The 24720-nt window shown below is 37.6% G+C and overlaps 1 protein-coding gene across 8 annotated transcripts in view; it reads left to right on the forward strand.

Annotated features, from left to right (window-relative positions):
- The window catches only part of ARB2A (ARB2 cotranscriptional regulator A), a 455970-nt gene that overhangs the window by 37220 nt on the left and 394030 nt on the right, over positions 1-24720 (forward strand). For all 8 annotated transcript variants that reach the window (XM_082623477.1, XM_082623475.1, XM_082623478.1 and 5 more), the window contains 2 exons: positions 5682-5783; positions 10677-10777. In XM_082623477.1, the coding sequence (XP_082479603.1) occupies positions 5682-5783; positions 10677-10777 (203 nt within the window). The remainder of the gene's footprint in view (positions 1-5681; positions 5784-10676; positions 10778-24720) is intronic.

The raw sequence follows: 24720 nt of genomic DNA on the forward strand, positions 1-24720 counted from the left end.
TGTTTGTTTTGCCTATTGATGTCCAATTGCACCAGCACTGTTTGTGAAAAAGACTGTTTCTGCTATTGAATTACTTCTTCACCTTTGTCAAAAAATAAATTGGACATATTTCAGTGGGCTTATTTTGGGGTTCTCTATTTTGTTCCATGTATCTCTGTCTGTCTCTTCTCTAATTCATACTCTCTTGATTACTGAACTAAATGGTAAGTCTTAAGATTGACTAGAATGATTCTTCCCACTTCATTCTTATTCAGAACTGTTTGGCTTTTCTGGGTCCTTTGCCTTTCCATGTAAATTTTAAGAGTAAAATTGTCTATAAGCACAAAAAGGTAATTTACTGAGATTTTGATAGGAATTGTGTTTAAACCTATAGACGAATGTGAGAATTGATGTCTTTACTATATTGAGGTTTCTAGTCCATGAACATGGAATGTCTGTCATTTATTTAGATATTTGAGTTCCTTCATTGATTCTTTGTAATTTTCATCATGTAAGTCTTACACATTTGTTACTAGATTTATACTTATTTTATATATATGTATATATTTTTGGCTGCGTTGGGTCTTCATTGCTGCTTGCAGTCTTTCTGTAGTTGTGGCAAGTGGGGGCTACTCTTCGTTGCAGTGTGTGGGCTTCTCCGTTGCAGTGCGGTGGCTTCTCTTGTTGTGGAGCACAGGCTCTAGGCGCGTGGGCTTCAGTAATTGTGGTACCCGGGCTCAGTAGTTATGGCTCGCAGGCTCAGTAGTTGTGGCACACGGGCTTAGTTGCTCCGTGGCATGTGGGATCTTCCCAGACAAGGGCTCGAACCCGTGTCCCCTGCATTGGCAGGCAGATTCTTAACCACTGCGCCACGAGGGAAGTCCGTTATTATAATTTTTAGAGTGATTGTAAATGGTATTGTGTTTTTAATTTCAATTGTCACATGTTTACTGTTAGTTTCTGGAAATATAATGAAGTTTTGTGTGTTGATATTATATTCTGTGACTTTGCTGAAGTCGCTTATTAGTTCTTGGGGTTTTCTTGGTGGATCCTTGGGATTTTCTATGTAGACCATCATGTCATTTGCTAGTTGGACAGTTTTATTTCTTCCTTTTCAGTCTTGCTTTTTTGCACTGGCTAAGACATCCAATGCTATGTTGAATAAGAATGAGAATGGACATTCTTTCCTTGCTCACTAGGGGTAATAGTGAGCAGTGCCACTCCCATTTTCATCCCTTAATTTCTAGACCTGTGAATTCTGGCTGTGGGAGAAATAGCACTATATATTGGACACTGATTCAGAGTATATACAGCCTTCTAGAGAATCTTGTTCCAGCCCTGCAGGGCTCTGCCACCCAGCTGGCCCTGTAACTGAGTCTTCAAAAGGCAGTCCACCATTCTGTCAAACTAGCTGCTTCAAGATGGTGGGGAGCATGTTAAGACCAGTGAGTTCCATGAGCATGGGCCCATTGCCACCCTTCTTTTGCTGTAATGTGAGTTTCTTGATCAGAAACAATGTGGTGTGGAATATCATGATGGTGGATAAAGCCTGCTGTAAGTCCACGGATAGCAGATTTGGCAGAAGCATTGAGTTCAGGGACGGCCAGTCTGTATCCATAGAAAGTATCTATTCCAGTAAGAACAAAATGTTGCCCCTTTCATGATGGAGGTGATCCAGTGTAATTAACCTGCCACCAAGCAGCTGGCTGATCACCCCAGGGAATGGTGCCATGTTGGGGACGAAATGTTGGTCTCTGCTGCTGGCAAATTGGACACTCAGCCATGGTTGTAACCAAGTTGGCTTTGGTGAGTGGATGTTCATATTACTGAGCCCCCATATGACCTCCATCCTTGCCACCATGGCCACTTTGTTCTTGAGCTCATTGGATGATGACAGGTTTGGCTGGGGAAAGAGTTTGACTGGCATCCACAGAATGGATCACCCTGCGCACTTGAGTTTTAAAATATTCCTCTGTTGAGGTTACCTTGTAGTGAGCATTCACTTGGGACACAAATACCTTCTCATCTTTTGCTCATTCAGGGAGGTCTATCCACATACCTCTTCTCCAGATTTCCTTGTCACCAATTTTCTAGTCATGTTCCTTCCAAGTCCCTGACCATCCAGGCAAACAATTGGCCACAGCCCATGAATCATTATATAATCACATATCTGGCCATATCTCTTTCCAAAGAAATGGAACAGCTAGGTGCACTGCTCTCAGTTCTGCTCACAGGGAAGATTTCTCTTCACCACAGTCATTTAGGGATATCCCCAAAAGGGGCTCTGATGCTTCAGCTGTCCACTTTTGGGTGGTGTCTGAATATCATGCAGAAACATCTATAAACCAGACTCGAGTTTTTTCTCCTTCTGTCAACTGATGAGGGCTTAGGTGCACACTGATGGATAGAAGGCTGTGTAGCAGCAGTGGAGACCATAGGCATTTGGGCCACTTCTTCATGTAACTTACTTTTGTCTTCAGGGCCTACTCAGTCCTGATCACATACATACCATTTCCATTTGATGATGGAATGCTATTGTACACACTCAACTTAATGACTTGATGGGTCAGTTAACACCTAGTTCATGATGGACAGCTACATGGTAAGTTGGTAGTCCGTGGTTAAGTGTTCAGTCTCTACTCAGGCCCAGTAGCAGGCCAAGAGGTATTTCTCAAAAGGAGAGTAGTTACCTGCAGTGGATAGCAAGGCTTTGCTCCAAAATCCTCAGAGCCTGTGCTGTGAAGGCAGAAGACTGATGTCCTAGCTTGAAGACAGTCATACAGAGAGTGGGAATTCTGTCTTAATCACCTTCTATTCAGGCCTTCAGTGGATTGGATGAGGTTCATCCATATTGGAGGTGGGGGGCAATCTGCTTTACTCAGTCTACAGTTTCAAATGTTAATCTCATCCAGAAACACTTTCACAGACACACTCAGAATAATGTTTAACCAAATATCTGGGCACCCAGTCAAGTTGACACATAAAATTAACCATCACACCATTCATCTGTCTGTGGAAACTGGTTGCTTACGCCTTTTGGCTGTTGTGAATAATGCTGCTGTGAACAGGGGTGTACAAATATCTGAGTCTTTGTTTTCAGTTCTTTTGGGTATAAAATGGTATTTTTATCCAGTTACTGCATATGCTTTGTTGAAGTTTAGAATTCTAGTTGCTAAATCACTTTAATCACAAGAGGCATGTTTTAGAAAAAACAGTTGTGTTACATCTGATGTGTATTTAGGTTATAAGAATTCAGTCATACTGTGTTTTATAGGCGATTGAAGGGATTTTCAATGGAAATGTTTTATTATACTTGATTTTTGCCTAATCTACTGCCTTTGGAACCCAGTCTCTGTAAAATGCAGTTATATACATTGTTTTCCTTTTACAAAGCAGAAAAATAATTTCTGACAATTTCTTTCTACGTGTCTTCTCAATGCTAACAAAATAGAAAAAAATCTATATCTAGTTCTCTAGTTGACAGAGGAGAAGTTTGAGGAATGTGTATTTGTTTAGTTGTTCATTTTATCATTCAAAGGAACATTTTGGTCAAAGCCAAAGCATATTTCTGTATTCAGAAGAGTTTATTCTTTTTATAAGGTAATGAAGAGAGGGGGTACACCGTTTTAGAGTTTATACAGCACATAGAATAAAAGTGTGGGGATTTTGACAGAGTACTGAGTTAGGTATTGGGGAATACATTAATTTTATTAACCCCACTTTACTATTAAGGTCTAATTTTGGGCAGGCCATTTTACCTCTCTGAGCTTATTTCCTTGTCTCAAAGACAGTGAAGATGATAACACATGCTACTACTTTATAGGGCTGTGATGGTCAAGTGAGGTAAAGTATGTGATGTCTTTAAAATGATATATAGATGTTAGATGGCATTTTATGATCTGAGCTGATAGAAAGAGAAAATGGATATTAGACATAATACAGCTGCTTATGTATTGGACGGTTTTTGTGTGTCTGATTAAAAGGTTTCTAAATTTTGAACTGTGGAAGATGACTGTGAAGTAAAGGAATTCAATTCATTGGAAGGAGAGATGTGAGAATCTTCAAGCCAGTTTTTGATATTAAAAATCTTCTATTTTACTCTCTTTTGCAAAGATTTACATGTTGTTCAGAACTTTACTAATGAATCAGAAATTTGTCAGCATGTATCTCTTGGGCCCAGTATGCATACTTTGTGACATTTTTAATTTTACTAGACAATTTGCAAATGTTTTTTTATAAACATGTCTGTATGCTGAAAATGGTATATTTTTGTGTGAGTTGAGGTTTATTTGATACAGCAGTTTGAAGAGTTTTAAACAATCACTTTTTAATTTTTTTTTTACAAGTTTTTTGATGTCTTATCTTTGTGTCCTGTGGAAAGAGACTAGAGACTGGAGGTAGACAAACTATTTTTTCCTCTAGCATATTTTTATGATCTGTACAGATGGATTTGTTATATCTCTGTAAGTGAGAGACAGAAATAAAGTGTTAATTCTGAGTTTCTTCTTTTGTTTAAAAGAAAGCGGCGACTGGTTTGCTATACTGTGTATCCGAGGAGCTCTTTCTCTTCGGGAACTTGAGTTAGATTGAAAAAAATCTCAAAATCTAAACTTAAAAAGCAAAACAAAACACATCTTTTGGGAACTATATAAATTTGAAGTTTATCTTTCATTTTTCCAAGTTTCCATAAGACACTAAGATGACAAATAGTAAGAATTTTTGCCTCATCCGATGATGATAGCCTAAAAGAGATCATTAAATACTGTCTACAGACTGATTTTAGGGCTGGTGCAGGGAAACTACGAGATAAGCCTGCAGCACCTTGTAGTAACAGAAGGTAAGGAAATGCTCACAAAATAAAAAGATGTGACTGAGGAGCCATGCCGACTGTATGCACTGTGGTGTCCTGGGTGGGATCCTGGCACAGAAAATGGACATTAATGGAAAAACTGATGAATAATATCTGGCCTTAGTTAACAGTAATGTACCAACATTGGTTTCTTCCTTTTGACAAAAGTAGCCTTGTAAGGTAGGATGTTAACAATAGGGGAAACTGGGTACAGACACTATCTGTGCTATCTTTCAACTTTTCTGTAAATCTAAAAAGATTCAAAAATAAAATGTTTATTTACAAAACCTTGTTGACAGTTTTTTTTTGTTATGTATAATCAAATGATGTGAAGAATAAAAACTGTTTTGTGTTAGCCAGTTTTCTCCAGTTAGCATGTTCTAGTTTAATATTATGAACTTCCCCTCTAAAGAATAATATGCTATATTACCATTATTTTTATTTTTAAGTTCCCTTATTCATAGTAGTTTCATTTATATGTAAGATTTAGTGACCTTTTAAAAGTCATGTTAACATCTGAAACTTTTTAAATGATAGGAGGTTAATAAGGTACAAATTAATAGCTGTATATTTTGAAGGGAAGAAGTTAATAATTTACCATAGTGGTACATAGGATCTAGGTTGTGATTGTTTTGAGAATTATGGTTTTGAAAGTGCTTATGTTATATTGATACTGGACCTCATCATAATATAGCACTTTGGGAACTTAAAAATTTAATAATCTTATCAGTTAAGGCAACACATAAAAAGTAATCTAATAGAACAAAAGAATAGTTAAAATAATTTAAAATATAATCTTTGTTATTAACTATGAAAATGAATATAAATAAATTTCATGTAATTTCTTTTCTAGATTTATTATCTAGGATAGATTTGGATGAACTAATGAAAAAAGATGAACCACCTCTTGATTTTCCTGATACACTGGAAGGATTTGAATATGCTTTTAATGAAAGTAAGTGGTGTATGCTATACGCAAGATTTGTTTAACAATGCTAATAGAATCATAGGACAGATATTATTTGCTACTTTTCTTTGCCAGCTAGAAAGTTTTATGTGTTTCTTTTGAGAATAATGTCTTATCCTTCCATGATGAAGTTCTTCAGTCCAGTAAAAGAACCAAGTAATAATTTCCCATAGTTGTCAAGTCACTTAAACCAACAAACGTGAATTTGATTCAGCTTATGTATTTTCAGTCTTGAGGGTTCAGCTCCCTTGTATCCAGCTGGAACTCCCAATTAAATTATGTAGAAAGATGCTACTATTTCACATGTTATTTAAAATGAAATGACTGGCAATAATTATCTGTGATAATATTTTAAAGCATAATACTCAATTCCATGATTTTTTTAGGCAACATCCTTATTGTAAAGTTTGTTAATTAAGTTCTGAATAAAATAAGCTTTGCACTTGGGATTTGGAATAACATACCATAGATTGCAAGGATGTTTCCGGAACAAAGCACAATGAAACTCTGGATTAATAACATTGTAATACTTGAAGGATAATGTTATTACAGGCCAGGTAGCATTTGAATTGCGGCTTTCTACTTGTTGCGCTGCATTAACTAAATCGGTGATCTGTCATCACTGTGTTTTTTCAAAATTTTACATGCAGTTATTTTATTCTGTTCACATTGATGATTGTCATACAACATACAAAAAGTACAAAAACCCAATTCATTTTCAAATACCAGAGCCAGGTTGCAAAAGAGGACTGTACAGTAAGTTACAAGAAGAGTTCAGGTGTCCTGTACAAATCATGCTGCCTGTCGCATGATGTATTTAAAGCTGTACATATTGCCACAGGAGAATGTCTTGTCTTTGCAGCGTCCATACAGTTCCTGCCGATGAGGCCTCCTTAGATTGATGTGTCTGTACAATATCACTTATAGGTGTTAGAACTTATAGTGACAGTCTCTGTGTACTAGACTATTAAATGAGTTTAAACAGAGCATATTAGAAACTTTGATCTCTTTTCTGATACTAATTTTCATGTTTTTTAATAAAGGATATCTAATGGCAAAGTATGTGTGAGTAGTAATATTTTGTTTTTAAAAGAAATTTTATAATTTAATTAACAGTCAAAATTGCTCTGAGACTAATGTTGCCTCTGCCCCTCTGAAACAATTACCAGACTCCTCTTTCAGAACAGGGATTGGGGGAGTGTGTTGGTAGTGTGGGTAAATCATAGAACTATGTTTGCTTTATGGATAGAGGATATCAGTTTTCATTGAAGTCTGTCTTTCATCTTCCTTGAACATTTCTTAAAGGGAGTGAAAAACAAAGAAGCAATACACTTTTCTCTCTCACTTTCCTATCAGATACATTCATACACACATCTTTGCTTACATTTTTATACCCTTGCATGCACATGCTCTGTACTTACACACTTTCAGACACACCTACACCTTTGCACATGCATGTGTACTTACACATGAATGCATATGGACCCTTGCACACACCTATCATTTATTTTTTAAATATCCTGGACATTGTCCTGCATAAATATAGACTTATAGTATGAGGCAAAGATTCTTGCATTCCAAGGAGAGAATGTTACTTTTATGGATCTTATTTTTAGCATGATACAGTTCAGGGTTGAACTCAAAGTGAATGGTGAGTATTTTTTCAAAGAGGTGAGGTTCTGAAACCAGGAAACTGGTTTCAGTATTAAACTGCTAAAAGGGCAGTTCTAACTTAGTATCTCCAGAGACTTTTTTTTTTTCAGCATTTATAATGCAAAAACTTTTATGAAAGCTTTGAATTGAAACTTTCATTACCTGATTGAAGAAGCTTCTAAATTTTCTAAAGAATTTTAAAGTTCTTAGTTGGGTAACAGAAAAATTTGGATACAGAGTTCACCCTAAGGAAAAAAAAAATTGTAACGAAGGGGAAGAGATTCTTTTTACCTGCATCAAACTGATAGCTTGTTCTTTCAAATCACTTTACCTTTTCAAATACTCTTTGTGTTCAAAATACCTATTTAGCCATTCTCCAGTTGTTGGAATTGTATAATGCCCAGCTCTTGCTTTGGAAGATGAAGTGAAGGCTTTTCCCCTTTTCCCTTCACCCACACTCACTATACCTCTGTACAGTATTATGAGGAAGCACACTTTCGTATCACCAAAAAAAAAAATTGGACTCAGCAACAAACTGAGTTTGAATCTTGTCTTCCATGATAGCTGATATTTATTGTACTCTTACTACATGCCAGGAAGTGTCCTGAATACTTTCAATTTATTAATTTATTTAGGCCATTGATAGCTTATTTTGGGTCTTAGACTCCACCACCAATCTGATAAAACATATGGATACACTTCAGAATAACGTGCATTTGGGTATACACAGGAAATTTTACAACTGATTTTTGGGGACTCTAAAATAAAATGTCCTAAGTCAGACCTTTGACAGTTGCTGAAGAGATTTTCCAAACCTTTGAGAAATACCAAATTTGCAAATACAGCTATAACATAAGTGATCCAGATTATCTTTTCTGGTTAAGAATGCTTACTTTCTTTGTCTCTTTACCTTCTTTTCACTTTTAATACTAGAGTAGCATGGACATGTATACCTACCAAATGTACAATAGGTAGCTAGTGGGAAGCAGGTGCATAGCACAGGGAGATCAGCTCAGTGCTTTGTGTCCACCTAGAGGGGTGGGATAGGGAGGGTGGGAGGGAGATGCAAGAGGGAGGGGATATGGGGATATATGTATATGTATAGCTGATTCACTTTGTTATACAGTAGAAACTAACACAACATTGTAAGGCAATTATACTCCAATAAAGATGTTTAAAAATATATAAATAAAATCAATGAAAAACAAAAAAAAACAAATAAGCAAACAAAAAATACTAGTGCTGATAGTTGGCTATTTTGATAGGGCTTATTTTCCCTAAAGTATCAAAATCATTATCACTTTATGAGAATTATTATGTCCAAAATGAATAGAGAATTTAAAAAAAACCAAACCTCTCTTTGAGATGTAGTTATAAGTATCTATATCTAACTACCTAAACTCACTATCTAGGTAAGTCAGTTCCCTTTCACACAGCAGTCTCATAGAAAATACATTTAAAATTTTAGTGCAGCAATATTACACATTACTGTATGTCATGTACCTTTAAGGTTGCTTTAGTCAAAATCCCAAGTGCTAGATTTTCAGATGTCTTCAATCTACTTGTATTGGTATGCTAAATGGGAATTTCCCTGTCCTAGAAAGAAAACTGTAGATGTACCTTACAATTTACGTGGCATCATCTGACCATAAAAGGGTGTTATAATGATCCAATGCAGTGTCTCATGTTGAGTATTAAAGAACTTTACAAATAAGGATTAGACCTTATTTTATATATTAAAAATACCCATTTTATATGTAGTAAAATTGATTCATAAAAGTAATGAAATAGTTTTACTTAGAGTAGTATATTTCCTGGCTTTAGTTTCAGTGCCATAGCTTTCCTTTCAAGTCTTTCTTCACTCTTGCATGTCCTCATTGGATAAAAATCAAATACTAATAACTCCATTCAGCTTGACCATGTTCCTCTTCTGCCCCTGAAGTCTTTCTTGTGCCTCTCTGCTCTTAGGATAAAGTCCAAACCCAGTAATTTGGGCCTTCTGCTATTTGATTCCACGTGTCCTCCAATGTTGTATTATTTTATTTGGCTCACAGTCTTTTTGTTTCTTTTAAACTGTGTTGTTCACTATTATTTGAACTTGCTGTCATGTTTTTTCAAAATTCTGTTTATGTTGTCTGAGTAGAGGGGAGGGAAGGTGTTAAAGCACTTGGTCTGTGGTCTGTTTCTCTCTTGAATACCAGGGGAATGCTTCTGGGGAAAGAAAGAAGACAGGTGGCCTGGTCTGTGCTATGAGGAGAATCCTTATCCATGGAGTATTTTGAGCAGGATAACTGGTTTGGCATTGCTTATGGTTAAACAAACCTATAATCTGTGGATATGTAGGGCATGTTTCTCTGAAAACTATCACATGAGCAGTACAACTCTCTGGCACATAAAATAGAATTGTTTTATAACCAGCATACTCACCAATGTGTTAGGTAACTCATGTGCCCCACTTAGAGACATCAACCTATTCTGAACCAGAGAGTGCTATCCAGTGAGAGGATAGGCCCTGGGAAGACATGGTCAGGCCGTTCCAGACCTGCTTTGCCTGTGCCTCTTGATTGCTTGTACCCTTGAAGTTATTAGTAAAGTTATTAATTATCAATAAAATCTCTGAATTGTGTGAGTCTGACTTGACAGCCTAAACCTGTGTTGGCTCACTGTCTCTCTCCAATTTCCATTTTAAATCTTACTTGTATTTCAAGGCCTAGTTGAGAAATTTCACTAAAACCTTCTGAACCTATTCTAGCCTATAGGCATCCTTCATTTTTCTAAACTCATTTTAGACTTCATTATCTATGTGAATTGCCTGTAGCAGTTTTTAGATTGTTGACTTACTTCAGTCTTGTTTAACTTTCTGAAAAGTTGCTTAACTTTTAAATGTTTATGCTGTTACTCCTCAGGTAGCCTCTAAGCTTAGGAATGGGGACCACGTTCATGGCTATAGCTAGCAAAAATCCTCATACATTGTAGGCCCTCAAATATTGTTAATTTGCTTTGGATTAGAGAAAGATCAAAGACATAGCATTTGAGTACTTGGGGTCATTCTTTTATACTATGTATATGTTTGCATCATATGGATATTTGAAGAAAAAAATCTGATGAAAAAAATGAAACTGTTCTGAGAAAGATATTTTAAATTTTTATTAGACATTATTTATTATACTTTCCATATTATTATAAATGTGCTCTGAATCATAGCAATATTGTTTGTTTGTCTTCTAGAGGGGCAGTTAAGGCACATAAAAACCGGGGAGCCATTTGTTTTTAACTACCGGGAAGACTTGCACAGATGGAACCAGAAAAGATATGAAGCACTTGGAGAGGTATGGTCATGTATACAACTTCAACCTTGTGTTTTTCCAATTTTAAACAGTCAGAATAAAGGTTTTGAAGCTGAAGCAGTACACGCACTCTTTCTACAAAAAAGTGATTAAAAACAGTTTTTGCATTTTTTGTTTATTTTTTGTGGTAATGCTAGAAACATATTTTCAGTTTAAAAGTTCATGTTTTTACATAAATATATCCTTCCCATGACCTTAATATTTTGTAGTGAGTCGTTATAAGGGGAACAAATTCATGCTAAATTTCCTTTTTTTAATGTTTAAGGAGGTTGAATCCTCTGCTGTGCCAGGAAGAATAAGTGTTCTTTTAAGTGCTTATCTAAAACAAAAAACAAATAACAAAAGAATTGCCTGTGTTAGCTATGTGAGGTGATGCATATGTTAATTATCCTGATCTTGGTAATTTTTCTACAATGTATAGCAAATCATCTTATTGTGCACTTTAAATATATACAATTATAGTTGTCAATTATTCTTGAACATTAAAAAAAGTACTTATGTATATGAAGAAGATTGATATTTGGCTAATAAATTGGATATAACCTACTTAACCTTTGACTTGATAAAGGATTAGGCCTTGTGAAACATTAAATACCTCACATGCTACCACTGGTAGGAACCTTTGAAAATGTCATTTGTCATTCAAGTGAATGTTTTGTTAAAACTCAAAGTCGTACTCATTGGCGTCATATTAAGTATTTTCAATAAAATGCATATGGACACATTTGTTTAGTGCGATAACTAAACAGCCACTTTACTTCTATAAGGAAAAGCTGAAAGTTTTATTTCTTTTTTGGCTCTTTAATAAAGTAGTCAAAATTAATTATTTGGTTAAACAGTAGCAGAAAGAATATATGAAATTTAGTTTATGTTTTCTGGGAGACAATTTTCCTTGGATCTCTTCATTTCTGCACGTGTCTGCACATTGACAGCTTTTGTTCTGGACCATCTTTTTGAGGATGTCTGTATAGGAAACAGCCTTGGAAGAGAGAGATTGTGTCTTCCTCCAAGGCAGAGGGCAGATTTGTTTGTGTCAAGGTACTTTCACCTTCCTTTCCCTGCAAGTGGCAAAGGATGAGCAGGTTTGCTAGCAACCCCCTGGTAAGATTGGGCTTCATAAGTTTGAGGTTCCACAGCCATGATACAATGTCACTATGTGCTCAGCCTCTGCCCTGGGCGTATCAACATTGCCTCTTTGGTATTTGAGGGGCAGGAGAAACAGATGAAAACATGAAGCTCATACTGCTTGCTGTAACCTGAGTAATAAAATCCTTTGTCTCTTACCCAGGAGTCTAGTGTCTTCTGGCTGCAACCATGAAACCGTAGCAGGCTAACTTTTTAACTTGCAACTCAGAGTAAAATCACAGACTCTTGAGAGTTCTTGACATTGTTCTCCAGCATTTGTAACTTAACTATATTTAATGCCCTGAATGATTTCTGCTATCCATAAAAAAGAGTTTGCCTAATTCCACATGACTTAATTATGTGCTGCAAACTGATAGTATTTTTATTATAGAATATCCATACTATATGACCTTAGAGAAGGACTGGGATTGTTTGTTTGTTTGTTTATTTTTAATGGGGATTACATTTTACTCTTTTCCATAAGCCATGTACATTTGTTCACTTGGATAGGTGCTGTTCTCCAAACATACCTTGGCCTTTTTGACATCTGCATCTTTTTCAGTCTCAATCTATATCCTCCAACATCATCTTTATCAAAATCTCAGTAGTGTGTCTTATTAGATATTCCCATGTGTAAGTGATTCCTTTCTCCTGAGATCTCCTACCTAATTCTTTGGACATATGGAGGGTCACAAAAAATTTTTAACCCTCACAGTCAACTCAAGACTTATGTCAGTATGATTCTGAAAGTTCTCGTATAACTGTCTACAGTTCCTAGAAAACAAACATCATGTTTAAATTCTGGAAATATTTAGTACTTCATATTCCCAATAAGATCTCTAGTTCTATTAAGCGAGAACCTGTGAAAAGCCTCTCACCACAATGTCCTAGATGTAGAAGCACTGAAAAATCTCCTTTCTCCTCAGTGATGGATAGGACAGAATTCAGAAATTTGAGTTTATTGCCTGGGAGCCTGCCTTAATAAAAAGCTTTGGATATGCTTAAGATTTAAGTTTTAAGGAAATGAATTTTGACTTCAGCCTATAGTCTAAACCAAAAGCCCTTCTGTCTTCTTAAGTGTTTTCCTACTAAATATTGAGTTTTGTCTTGAGCTGAGAGGTACTATATATGTTTCACAACTGCTGTTTTAGTTTATGTGTATTTCTCTCTTAAGGAGATTATTATAACAGTCATTCAGCAGAAATTGTTTTTAAGACTTGCTCCTGAAATGCTCTATCATTTTTATGTAAATTAAACTTATTGTGTACGTAAAATAAACTGAGATGTCCTTTTCTTTTTAGAATGCAGTGCCATAAGTACACAAAAGAATACTCTTTACCTTCAGATAGTTACATTTTTGTAATCAAATGCTTTTGCTAATATGTATATATATTTTTTACTGTCTACATAAAGCTTGATAAAAACATATAGCCTTTAATAAGTTTGGTTAATTTCTCTAAATTTAGAAAGATACTTTCAGATTTAGGAAGTGGGAGAGTGGTGTGAAAGGGTAATTTTCAAAATAGAAGTCTTTAATGTATGTACATTGGAGCAAAAGGCCAAGGAATAACATTTCTGGTAGACACAGAAAGACTAGAAAGGCTATCATGTTATGTAGTAAATAGAATGGTAAAAACTCAGCATGTAACTTGTCAGATTTTCTCAACTGTCTCTTTCATGTCAATACTGAATTATTATTAAATGCAGAATTTGTAATCCAGCAGAAATTCTAATGAAAGATTTGATTTTCTTGCCTAATTTGGGTCTTTGCATTTCCTTTGATATTTGTTTACTTCTTTAAAAATTAATAAATTGTCAATGTGCTTATTAGGAAGAGGATAGCAGTGATTGGATAGTCTTACAAGCTTGGCTTTTTGTTCATGGATAGGATCACACTTACAAAAAAAAGAAAAAGTAAGGGCATAATTTTTTTTCCTAGACCTAAATTAGTAATATGTCTTGTAAAATAGTGGAAACTTACTGAAAAATATTGCATCTAAAAAAATGGAATTTATTGAAGAATGTAGGCCAGCAGTGTCTTTTGGGGTTTTTTCCAATGGCCATATTTAGGTACTTGAAATAGGAGCAACTTAAAGTAAAGAATAATAATATAAATTATTATTTTAATATTCAAATATTTGAATATAATGTGATTATCTGTGTATAACTATTACGTTCATATAAGGTGAAATTCTCACATCTTATATTGTGACAGAAACAAAGGTCTGGCTATCAGGAGATCTGGGTCCTAGTTCTGGCTCAGCACTATCTGTGTGACTGGGAAAATATAAGATGAGCCTAGGACATCGTCTTTTTCTGGAAAGCAAGCATTTAGTCTAATGGAAGTATGTGAAAAGGACAGAGAAACCAACTTGAAAGGATTTCCTTTGGCCAAAATTGGGACAATTTGAGGGTAAAACAGAGTTAGGATTCTCTTGATTATAAAGCATTTAATATAAAGTCATGATTCCATAACATTTTTTTAAAATGTAGTCAATGTGCTATCATAAGATGAAAATTATCTGAAAATTGGTAATCAGAAGGAGAGACTTAAGTAGCTAGACTTTTTATTAGGAACTGTTGTTCATTTGCAGGTGAGGAAGGAATGTTCTACTTTACCAAAGAATACTGGCTACTAACAGTAAAAAAAAATGACAAAATTAGAAAATCACCATAATTCTAAAGATGTTCCCTCAAGATTCCCATTTCCTGCTTATTCAATCAAACACTAATCTAGGAGCTACTGTGAAGGGACTTCACAAATGTAATTAAGGTTACTAGCCAGCTGATCTTAAGATAGGGAGATTGTCCTGGATTATCTGGGTGGATTCAGTACAATCATAAGAGTAATTAAAAGCGGAAGATAAAGGCAGAAGAGGCAGTCACAGAAATTCTGCAGAAGAGGCAGGAAGAGAGATTCCAAGCATGAGGTTTCAACACACCGTTGCTGGCTTTGAGATAGAGGACCCGCTTGCAGAAACCAGAGAGAGGCCTGTAGGAGCTGAGGGTATCCCTGAACTGACAGTCAGCAAGGAAAACGAGGATCTCAGCACTGCAGCCTCAGTGAACTGGATTTTGTCAACAACCTGAGTGAGCTCGGAAGGGGACTTTCTCCAGAACCTCCTGATAAGAGCCCATCTGGCTGACACCTTGATTTTGGCCTTGTGAAACCTAGAGCAGAGAAACCAGTAGAATCAACCCAGATTTGTGATCTGTAAATTGTGAGATGCTAAATTGTGTTTAAGCTATTAAGTTTGTGGTAATGTGTTAAATTAGTAATAGAAAACTACCACACAACCCCTTAATGAAATGGTTGATTCAGATGAGGATCATGAATGGATACTAATTTCATTAGGTGAAAGGATGTGAGGGAATATTTGCACAGTGTATTTGTACAGAATATTTGCAAAGTATTTCCAAAGTATCACCTCACAGATTTCTTGCAATTGTAAGGGGTAAAAATATGTACCTTAAAATAGAGATCTAGCTGTCAGCACATTACCTAAGTGAACAAAGTTAGTATCACTATTTTTTTTTTTTTTTTTCGGTACGCGGGCCTCTCACTGTTGTGGCCTCTCCCGTTGCGGAGCACAGGCTCCGGATGCGCAGGCTCCGGATGTGCAGGCTCAGCGGCCATGGCTCACGGGCCCAGCCGCTCCACGGCATGTGGAATCTTCCCAGACCGGGGCACGAACCCGTGTCCCCTGCATCGGCAGGCGGACTCTCAACCACTGAGCCACCAGGGAAGCCCAGTATCACTATTAATAGAAGAACTTGACATTACGCGTCTTCTGATATGATGCAGTTTGAAGTACACAGCATTAACCGTGAATATTCTTGCTGTGTATATTGAATCTGACGCTAATCAGACCTTTAGATGTGTCTTCCATTTTCGTGAAATATAAGAATAGAGGGAAAAGTAAATGACACCACAAGGACACAGTCCAGAACATGGGAAATGTAAAACACAATGCCATTAAAAATACTGAAAAGATTTATGTGTCAGAGGTAAAGAAACTGTTGTAGATGAAAATAAACAAGGAGACAGCAACCAGTTTCAGTGTATGAACATTGATGGGATTTTTGTTAAAAAAAAATAAAGCAAACAAAAAAACCTCTACACTCTTTAGGGGCAACTGAGGAAGAATTGTTCATTTCTTTAGGTATGATAATATTATGTATTACAGTTATGTAGGAAAATGTCCTTATTCTTAGGTGATGCTTGTGAAATATTTAGGGAGAAGGTCATGATGCCTGCAAGCTATTTTTAAATGCTTCTTGAGAAAGAGGAAAAAAACACAGAAATAAACAGAAAGTATATAAGGCAAAATGCTGTTAACAATTGTTCAGTCAAGGTGGAAGATGTAAAAGTGTTTATTGTACTATTTTTCAACATTTCTGTGTGTTTGAAAAGTTTCACAAGTTGAGTATTGAGGAAGAAGAAGCTGGTGATAGGAAACTTGAAGGAGCTTTGTGTTTGTGAGTGTGGCTTGTTCCCTGTCAGGCTATACTTCAGTGTTCTTGGACTGTACCATTTTATTTGGGACCCTTCAAATACTAGAATTTGGAGTACTTCTTTCTGGGATAACAACATCCATTCTAGCACTTGAGTTGTCTCCAAATAGTTTGTTCCATTTCTTTAGAAATACCTTACTTAGTATTTTGCCTGGGGCATAAATGCATTTGGCATCACAGAGGGAATGAACTAGGTGGGTGAGTATTATGACAGTTTCTGTGAGTCTCTCATACTCCTATATGTCTTATTGGATATGCCAAGAATACAAGAGTCTGCCTGCTTTTTACCTGGGCCATTTTCTCAAGAGTTGTGTTTGCAACAGGCAGTATTGAAGCATGAGGTTAGGTCTTCCTCTGTGACAAAGAACAGGCTTGCTTACAGCTTGCTAGCAAATGGTGGGCTCCCCAAGCTCGGTGTCCCTCAGCTTCGACCTGAACTGCTCTGTGTGCAGCATCCATCTAGGGTCACATCATGTTGTGCCCCAGGGACTTGGGGTCCAGGGAACCAGTGCAAATATGCTATGCTGTGATTAATAGTCCTTTATCTGTGACCCAGAAGTTTTGTGTCTGTTGTTAGCACCCATGAAACAGTAACAGGCTAGCTGATGAGTTTGTAACTAGGGCAAAAGCAAATCTCCGACCTATCAGTGTAATCCCTCTGTTTTCAGTCTGACTTCTCACTTCCACTCTTCTCTGGATCTGCATCTTCCAAGCCTTGGAGCCCCTGAGGTTCTGCTGGGCCAGTAACCTACTTTCCTAGTTTAAATGGATGGCACTACCATTCATCCAGTTTTGTAAGGCAGAAACTACATAGTCCTTTCACTCTTCATGTTTAACTTCATGTGACCAGGTCTTGTTATTATACCTTTTTACGTCACATCTTTTTCCATCTCTATTGCTATTGGTTTAGCTTAGGTGCTATATCATCTCTTAAACTAGATTGCTGCAGTTCAGCTTCGTGCTGAAATGCGTCCCCCTGTCAGAAATCATATGTTGAAGCTCTAACCTCTTATGTGATTGTATTTGGAGATAGGGCTGTTAGAAAGTAATTAAGGTTAAATGTGGTCATAAGGGTGGGGCCCTAATCTGATACGATTGGTACCTGTATAAGAAAAGATCTCTCTCTCTCTTCCCCCTTCCCTCTCTCTCTCTTCCCCACTTCATGTACACACTGAGGAAAGGCCATGTGAGGACAGAGCAAGAAAGTAACTGTCTACCAGCCAGAAAGAGCCCTCTCACCAGGAACCTAATCAGCCAGCACCTAGATCTGGTACTTCCCAGCCTTTAGAACTGTGAGAAGTAAATTTCTGTTGTTTATGCCACCTAGTCTGTGGTACTTCGTTGTGGCAGCCTGATCAGACTAAGACACTACCTTCAATGTGGTCCATCCATGCCTGCTCCCCTCCTTCCACCTCCATCTTTGAACCTGTTCTCAATGCTGCTACCAGAGATATCTTTTAAAGCTGCAGCTGTGAGCATGTTTGCCTGTTTTTAGAACCTTTATGTGTTTCCCTACAAAATGAATTTCAAACTGCTTGCCTTGTAGAGGTTTACAGAATGCTGGAGCAGGCAACTGAACCTCATGAGTTGGCCCTTGCATATTTTTCTGGCTTTATCACTTGCCTCCTCTCTTGCCCCGGTTCCCACTCACCCTATGCTTGAGCTATATAAACCTACTTGTGGTTTTCTAATATGCCATGCTGTTTTATATCTCTGGGCCTCTACTCATGCAGGGAGCATTTGGTGCCAAGGATGCAGCTTTACCACCCTCCCTCCCATCTGCTTGCAGAATATTTATTCATCTTTCAAGCTTAGATCAACCTCTAAGAAAACTTTCTCTGATCCACATAGGATAGAATGGACCTCTCTCTTTTTTGTGTCTCAAATTTGCTTTTAAAATAATTCTGTTATAACACGTATGATATATTATTTCTCTTAGTGTGTAATGTATCTTTCTCCTTTTACTAGATGTGTTGGGGGCTTACCTAAGGCTAAATAGATAGTGTATTTGTCAGGGTTCTCCAGAGGAACAAAGCCAATGGGTTGTACATATAGAGAAAAATACATTTATTTTAAGCAGTTTGCTTATGTAATTATGGAGGCTGGGTGAGTCCAAAATCTGATGGGGAGGCCGGCAGGCTAGAGAACCAGGCAAGAGTTGATGTTGCAGTTTGATTTCAAAAACAGTCTGCAGGCAGAATTCCCTCTTGCTCTGGGGAGATCAACTTTTATTCTTTTAAGCCCTTCAACTGATTGGATGAGGCCTACCCTCATTAGGGGGGTCAATCTGCTTTACTTAAAGTACACTGATTTACATGTAAATCTCATTCAAAAACATCCTCACAGAAACAGCCAGAATAACATTTGACCATGTATCTGAGCACCATAGCCAGTCAAGGTGCCCCATAAAATTAACCATCACAGATAGTGATCGTACCTAGATGTAATTTAGTCTGGATATGCCATAAGACCTCACATAGCCTTCCTCAGGCTCAGGGTGGAGTCATTCTCTGCAGGGATTCAAGCCCACAATGTGATGCCTACTGTTTTTTTCCCACTAGAACCCCACAATTTCTTTCTGTCCTGATTAATTGCTTTCCATGCACAGAAACAAGGGTGATATGTATTTGTACTATGGCATGATAGGCATTAGGCAGCTATGTTTTTTTCCATTATAGCCAGGAACTTTTCTAAGCTTTCAGTCATTAAGGTTTGCAGTTTCACAGTCACCAGCCTGCTAGGAGTTGTATATTGCATGATTTGATGGCCCAGCAGGGAACAATTCCTGGAAATTCCTCCCCAAATCTATCTTTTGTAGTAGATGTAACCTGATAAATAAGAATCAAAAGATACTGGTATACTACTAGAGTTCCATTCATTCATCAACAGTTCGTCCTTTTCAGCATCATAGTGAAGGACCAAAATGTCTCCAGTGTGATGCTACTCAGGTTAGACCTTGTCAGGTTCCAAAACAGAGGCAGTCTTGGCAAACATATAGCTTCACCCCATTGGGCATTTACTGTTGTAAGACACAATAGAAGAATTGTATTGTCATACCAGCATCCTCCCCAACCCCATCTTCCTCAGATCCCTTGCAAAAGCAGAGAATTCGATTTCGTGGGGACCCTCCTTTGGTCCCCTTCTTGTTGAGTGTGAGCATACACTTGTGAAGGTCTATAAGCTAGCCCTTCTTGACTTTATTTCTACCCATCTTTGATAACAGATGTTCAGTTGCCTGCTCCAGCTTTCTGTAAACCTCTATGCTAAGCATGATAAGCAACATGATATGTACATTTGAGGTGTTGTTTCTTCACCCGTGGTTGGACACTGTGCCATAAAATGCAGTTTTTGACCTGAAAGGTTTCCAAATCGGTTCTGTGTTTTTTGCTCCAGTCCTTTTATTGTGTTTTGAGTGTTTACATCTACCTCCAAGTATGCAAAGCTCAGTCCAGAGCGTCTATACCTCTCATGCCCATTATAGTCTCCTGGGGCTATGGGCAGTGGTCCAGTATAGTTCACTTGCCAGCTGTGTGTGGAGCCTTCACTGTAGGAGATCTGCCTCATAGCTGTTTTCAGTCTGTCTTATCATTGGTGGATGGTACAGTCCTTGTTGGCATTTTGTACCTCAGAACGTACAAGAGGAATAAGCTGACTCTCAGCCGCTGTTGCATGGCTACAGCTCTGCTGTGTCCATATATTTTATAAGCCAAAGTGGCAACGTTGAGTCGAGTGAGCATACTAAGTATCCACCTGTTGGTTAGAGTCACCTTACGATTATTTTGATGGGAATCCACACGTCCTACTTTAAATAAAGAGTCCCTTAAATTCCCGTGGGGGTCATGCCCCTTACTCATGGGCATCTGCCATAGGCTCCAGTCTGCATTTCTGAATTACTTTCCTAGTTTACTTTTCCATAGCCCATCTGTCTGACCGTGTGACCAAGCCATTCACTGGCACCCATGAGTTACACAAACTGCAGGGCCCATGGGGTTGTCTAATTCTCCTGTCACTGAAAGGATAACAACGTGTAGTTCTGCCCACTGAGATGATTTATTTATTCTAATCTTCTTTAATCAGAGTTTCTTCCATCAGTTGGTCACAGTGTGGAAGCTTTCCAAACAGGATGCTGTCTGTCATCTTGGAACTGACATTTCTAAACCAAGCAGCTTTTTGTTTGTCAACTAGGGGCTGCTAATAGGATACTCCCCGTGTGGCACTAGGACCCAGTAGTCATCCAGGTACCTCCAAAGTTGGTCCTAAGGGAAAAGAGGCTATCCGCTCATAAATATATATCTTCTTGTTTTCCTCTGATAGATGTTCCTATATCAACCATTTCCATTTCATTATGGAAATTTTCTTTGCACTGCCTACCTTATTAGAACGTTTCTCTGACATTACACAAAACATTATGGGTAGCTCAGATCTCAAGATTGTTTCCTTCAGTTATGGAGGCAGTTTCAGTTAATGACCGGTAACAAGCCGTTGTCTTTCAAACAGCATGTACTGTGTTGCTGCATCTGGACATTTTCTTGTCTAAAACCCAGCAGTCACTGCTGGGCAGCACTCACAGACTTTTGCCATAAGTTCCAGTCCGGATGAGTGAATTCAAGTTACAAAAACTTCCAAAATTATATATAAGTGTAGATCATAAGAACCCACATATAATGACTGGGCTACTATGGCCTTTTGTAATTCAGACATAGCCTGCTGTTGCTCAGGCCTTCATTTAAATATGGCCTTCTTTCAGATAGCTTTATGGGTAGGAGCTAGCAATATTCCCAGATATAGAATATGTACCCTCTGTAATCACAGCAACTCAACTAAGTGTTGTGCTTCTTGTTTGGTTTCTGAGGTAGGCAATGGCAGCTATTTATTGCTAGTTGCCTGTGGAATATCACCAGTGGCTCCTGCCTAAGTTATTTATCGAAACTTTAACATATGAGCAGACCCTCGGATATTTGTTGAATTTACCCACCAAATTATTAACCAAATAATGAGAGTAAACTGGTGAATTCAGATAATCTTGTGGCAACAAATATGGGATCCTTCCCACACGAAGGTAAATGGTGGTTGACTGTTTTCTGATAGATATCAAGAAAAAGGCATTTGCAAGATCAAAAAAAAAATCTTCCTTTAAATAATATTGAAAAACTACTGCCTTGTTTTTGACTTGTAGAATGAGAGGATAATAGAGAAATATATAATTTTTCCTGATGAACTTGGTTAGCTGGGTAGAAAAACAAATAAGATAAATAAAATGCTAACTCCAATGTAAAAAGCTAGAACATTTAATAACTAAGGCCAGATGGGGACTAGTTATGTGTCTAATAACAAGTGAGAGTAAGACAGTGTGTGAGGTGGTTAAAAATCATTGACTGGATGATTTGTACTGAGCCGGAGCCTACAGGGTTACTGGGAATAAACACGCATGAGTGCACATAAGCACAGTTATTTAAATGAAGATGTGGACTCAACCAGTGGAAGACTTTTTTTCAATCAACGTTTACACACTTAACGAGAGAACAGTTTTCAACTAAAGTGGACAATTAGTTCTTAGGCGGGATTTCCGAAAGAGACTCAGCCAGAGCTGTGATAGTGTTCTTGGTTAGCAGTTGTAGCCTGGCATGACAGGTAACTGTTACTTTTCAGCAAGCATTTGTCAAGAATCAAGTCATTGCCTCCTGTCAGGAATCCATATGTGCGTTGCATAGAGCAACAGACTGGAGACACGAGGCCTCAACCTGCTAAAGTGGGTGTCTACTCCTCCACGCTCAAAGATTTAAGATAGGGTGTTAAAGTTAAGTGTTTTATTAGAGTACAAGTAGGCTCAATTTGCATATGTTTTATGGTAAATTTTAAAGTAAAAGAACTCACTGTATATCACCCAAATGCATTATTTTTTTGCTTTTTTACATTAGGCTATAATTTTGCCTTTGTTATTAAATGTTACCTCTGGACCAGTTTTATCTACAAAATGTCATCTATACGTAGTTCTTCAGGACCTAACCTCTCTTATAAGTAGGCAGTTACCTATATTAAATGTGACTGTAAGCCACTGTCTATCTTTTGTTCACTCTGACCCTTTACACCTTGTAAGTTGTTTCTTCGGACTGTGATGGTAAAAGCTGTAAAGCCACCAAAGTGGGAATAAGGAGTACATATGCTTGTAAAAACTTTATGATTATTAATATGTTTTGATACTGTTTTATTGCTACGGTTACCCAAACAATCCTAATTGACATCATAGGTTTTAAAATAATATGTAATGTGTATGTTAGTAATTCTGTGGGAAATAACAAAAAATAAATTTGCCTAGCTTCTCTTTTCTCTTTTATTCTGTTTTCACATGTGCAGTTATGCTATGACCTTTTATTTTTTATCTCACTTTCTCTACTGCTTTTTTCTAGCCAGCATTTAAACATGCATAAGTCTCTCCCGTCTTAATGATTTTTAGTTTTTGTTTTGTTCGTTCACTTAGCAATGTTTGAGATTGCGACTTCTTTCTTTTCAAAATATTGTCTTAACTATGCCCTCATGTAATGATATTCTCTGGTTTTCTTCTTAACCTCTGTGAACACTTGTTCTTCATCTCCTTTGCACCTTCTAGTACTTTTGTCAATCCGTTAATGTGAGGTGTGTCAGGACTCAGTTCTAGGTCTTCTGTTTCTCTCTATTCATTTTCCCTTGGTGAATGATTATGTTCCCATAGCCTCTGATGCCATCTTTGAGTTATTTGACCCTAAATCCTAATCTACATCCCTATCTCCCTGTGCTCTGGACTGGACAACTTCACTTGGCATTTCATTAGGCACCTCACACTCTGCTTGTGTAAAACTGAACTGATTGATCAGCTTTCCATTCCCCAGGAAACGTTTTCCTATATATCAGTAATCTATCTAGTCATTCAGGCTAGCTACCTAGGAGTTAAGCTTGAGTTTTTCCTCTCCCTCAATTTGTACAGCTCACCACTCTTTCTAGTTTCCTACTCACTGGTTCCCTAATCCTCTCCATCCATGGTGAGTCCACATTAGTCTCAGGGTTTTTTTCGTTGTTTGTTTATTCATTCATTCATTTAGTCATTAATTTAAAACTTTTTTTTTTTTTTAACTGCCTACTCTGAGCCAAGCAGTGTTCTGGGTACTGAGGATATCACACAGTTAACAAAACAGATAAACGTTGAATGGAGATCACATTTTTTGTGGAGAAGGGGAAGACAGGTAATAAACAAAATAAATCATATTTAGCTATTGATAGTGTTTTTGAAAAACTAAAAGTTGTGGGTCAGGATGAGTTGAGTCTAAGCAGTGTGCCCAGGAGCACTTCAGCATTAAGAAATTGAGGATAGGGGCTTCCCTGGTGGCGCAGTGGTTGAGAGTCCGCCTGGCGATGCAGGGGATGTGGGTTCGTGCCCCAGTCCGGGAGGATCCCACATGCCGCAGAGCGGCTGGGCCCGTGAGCCATGGCCGCTGAGCCTGTGCGTCCGGAGCCTGTGCTCCGCAACGGGAGAGGCCACAACAGTGTGAGGCCTGCGTACTGCAAAAAAAAAAAAAGAAAAGAAACTGAGGAGAAGAGGAGTCACCAGCAGAGACCAAGAAGAGCAGGCCATTGAGGCAAGAGTAAAACAGTGAGACTGTGATGTCCTTAAAGCCATGTGAATAATATGTATCTAGGAGAAGGAATGATGATTTCTATAGATTCAGTCAAACAGATCAGTGAGGGTGCTCTGATTGGAGTTCTTCTGACTCATCTCCCTGGCTAAGTGTAATCCTTAACAGCACCATTCTGAAGCCAAAATGTTATTCCAAAGTTATAAACTTTATTATCTTTTATTTCTCAGTGACTTTAGGATAAAGGTCAAACTACTTCATATGGCCTACAAGGCTCAAGCTGATATGTGTAGCTTCATTTTCCTTTGTCATACTCTATACTCAAGCCATTATGAGCTTCTTGGGTTACTTGAAGTTATTTTTCTTACAGCTTTAATAAGACCTCTATTTTTTGCATGAAACATTTCTTCCCTCCTGATCTAACTGCTACTCATTCTTCAGATAATAACTTAAGTATCACTTCTTTAGTGAGTCTTTCGCTAACCTAGAGTTAGGTTAGATTCTCAGAGATCCTGATATTAATGTCATTACTCATATTATACTTTGTTTTTTCCTTGAGTTTAATGTGTGTCTCTCTTGGCTATGTCTTTCTGTCTAAACTGTAAGCTAAATGAAATCAGAGGCTCTGTTCATTTGGTTTACTACATTATTCCTGGTGCCCAGCACAGAGTCTGGCTC

Source organism: Mesoplodon mirus (genome assembly GCF_964341445.2).
Source record: "Mesoplodon mirus genome assembly, chromosome: 5".
NCBI lineage: Eukaryota > Metazoa > Chordata > Mammalia > Artiodactyla > Ziphiidae > Mesoplodon > Mesoplodon mirus.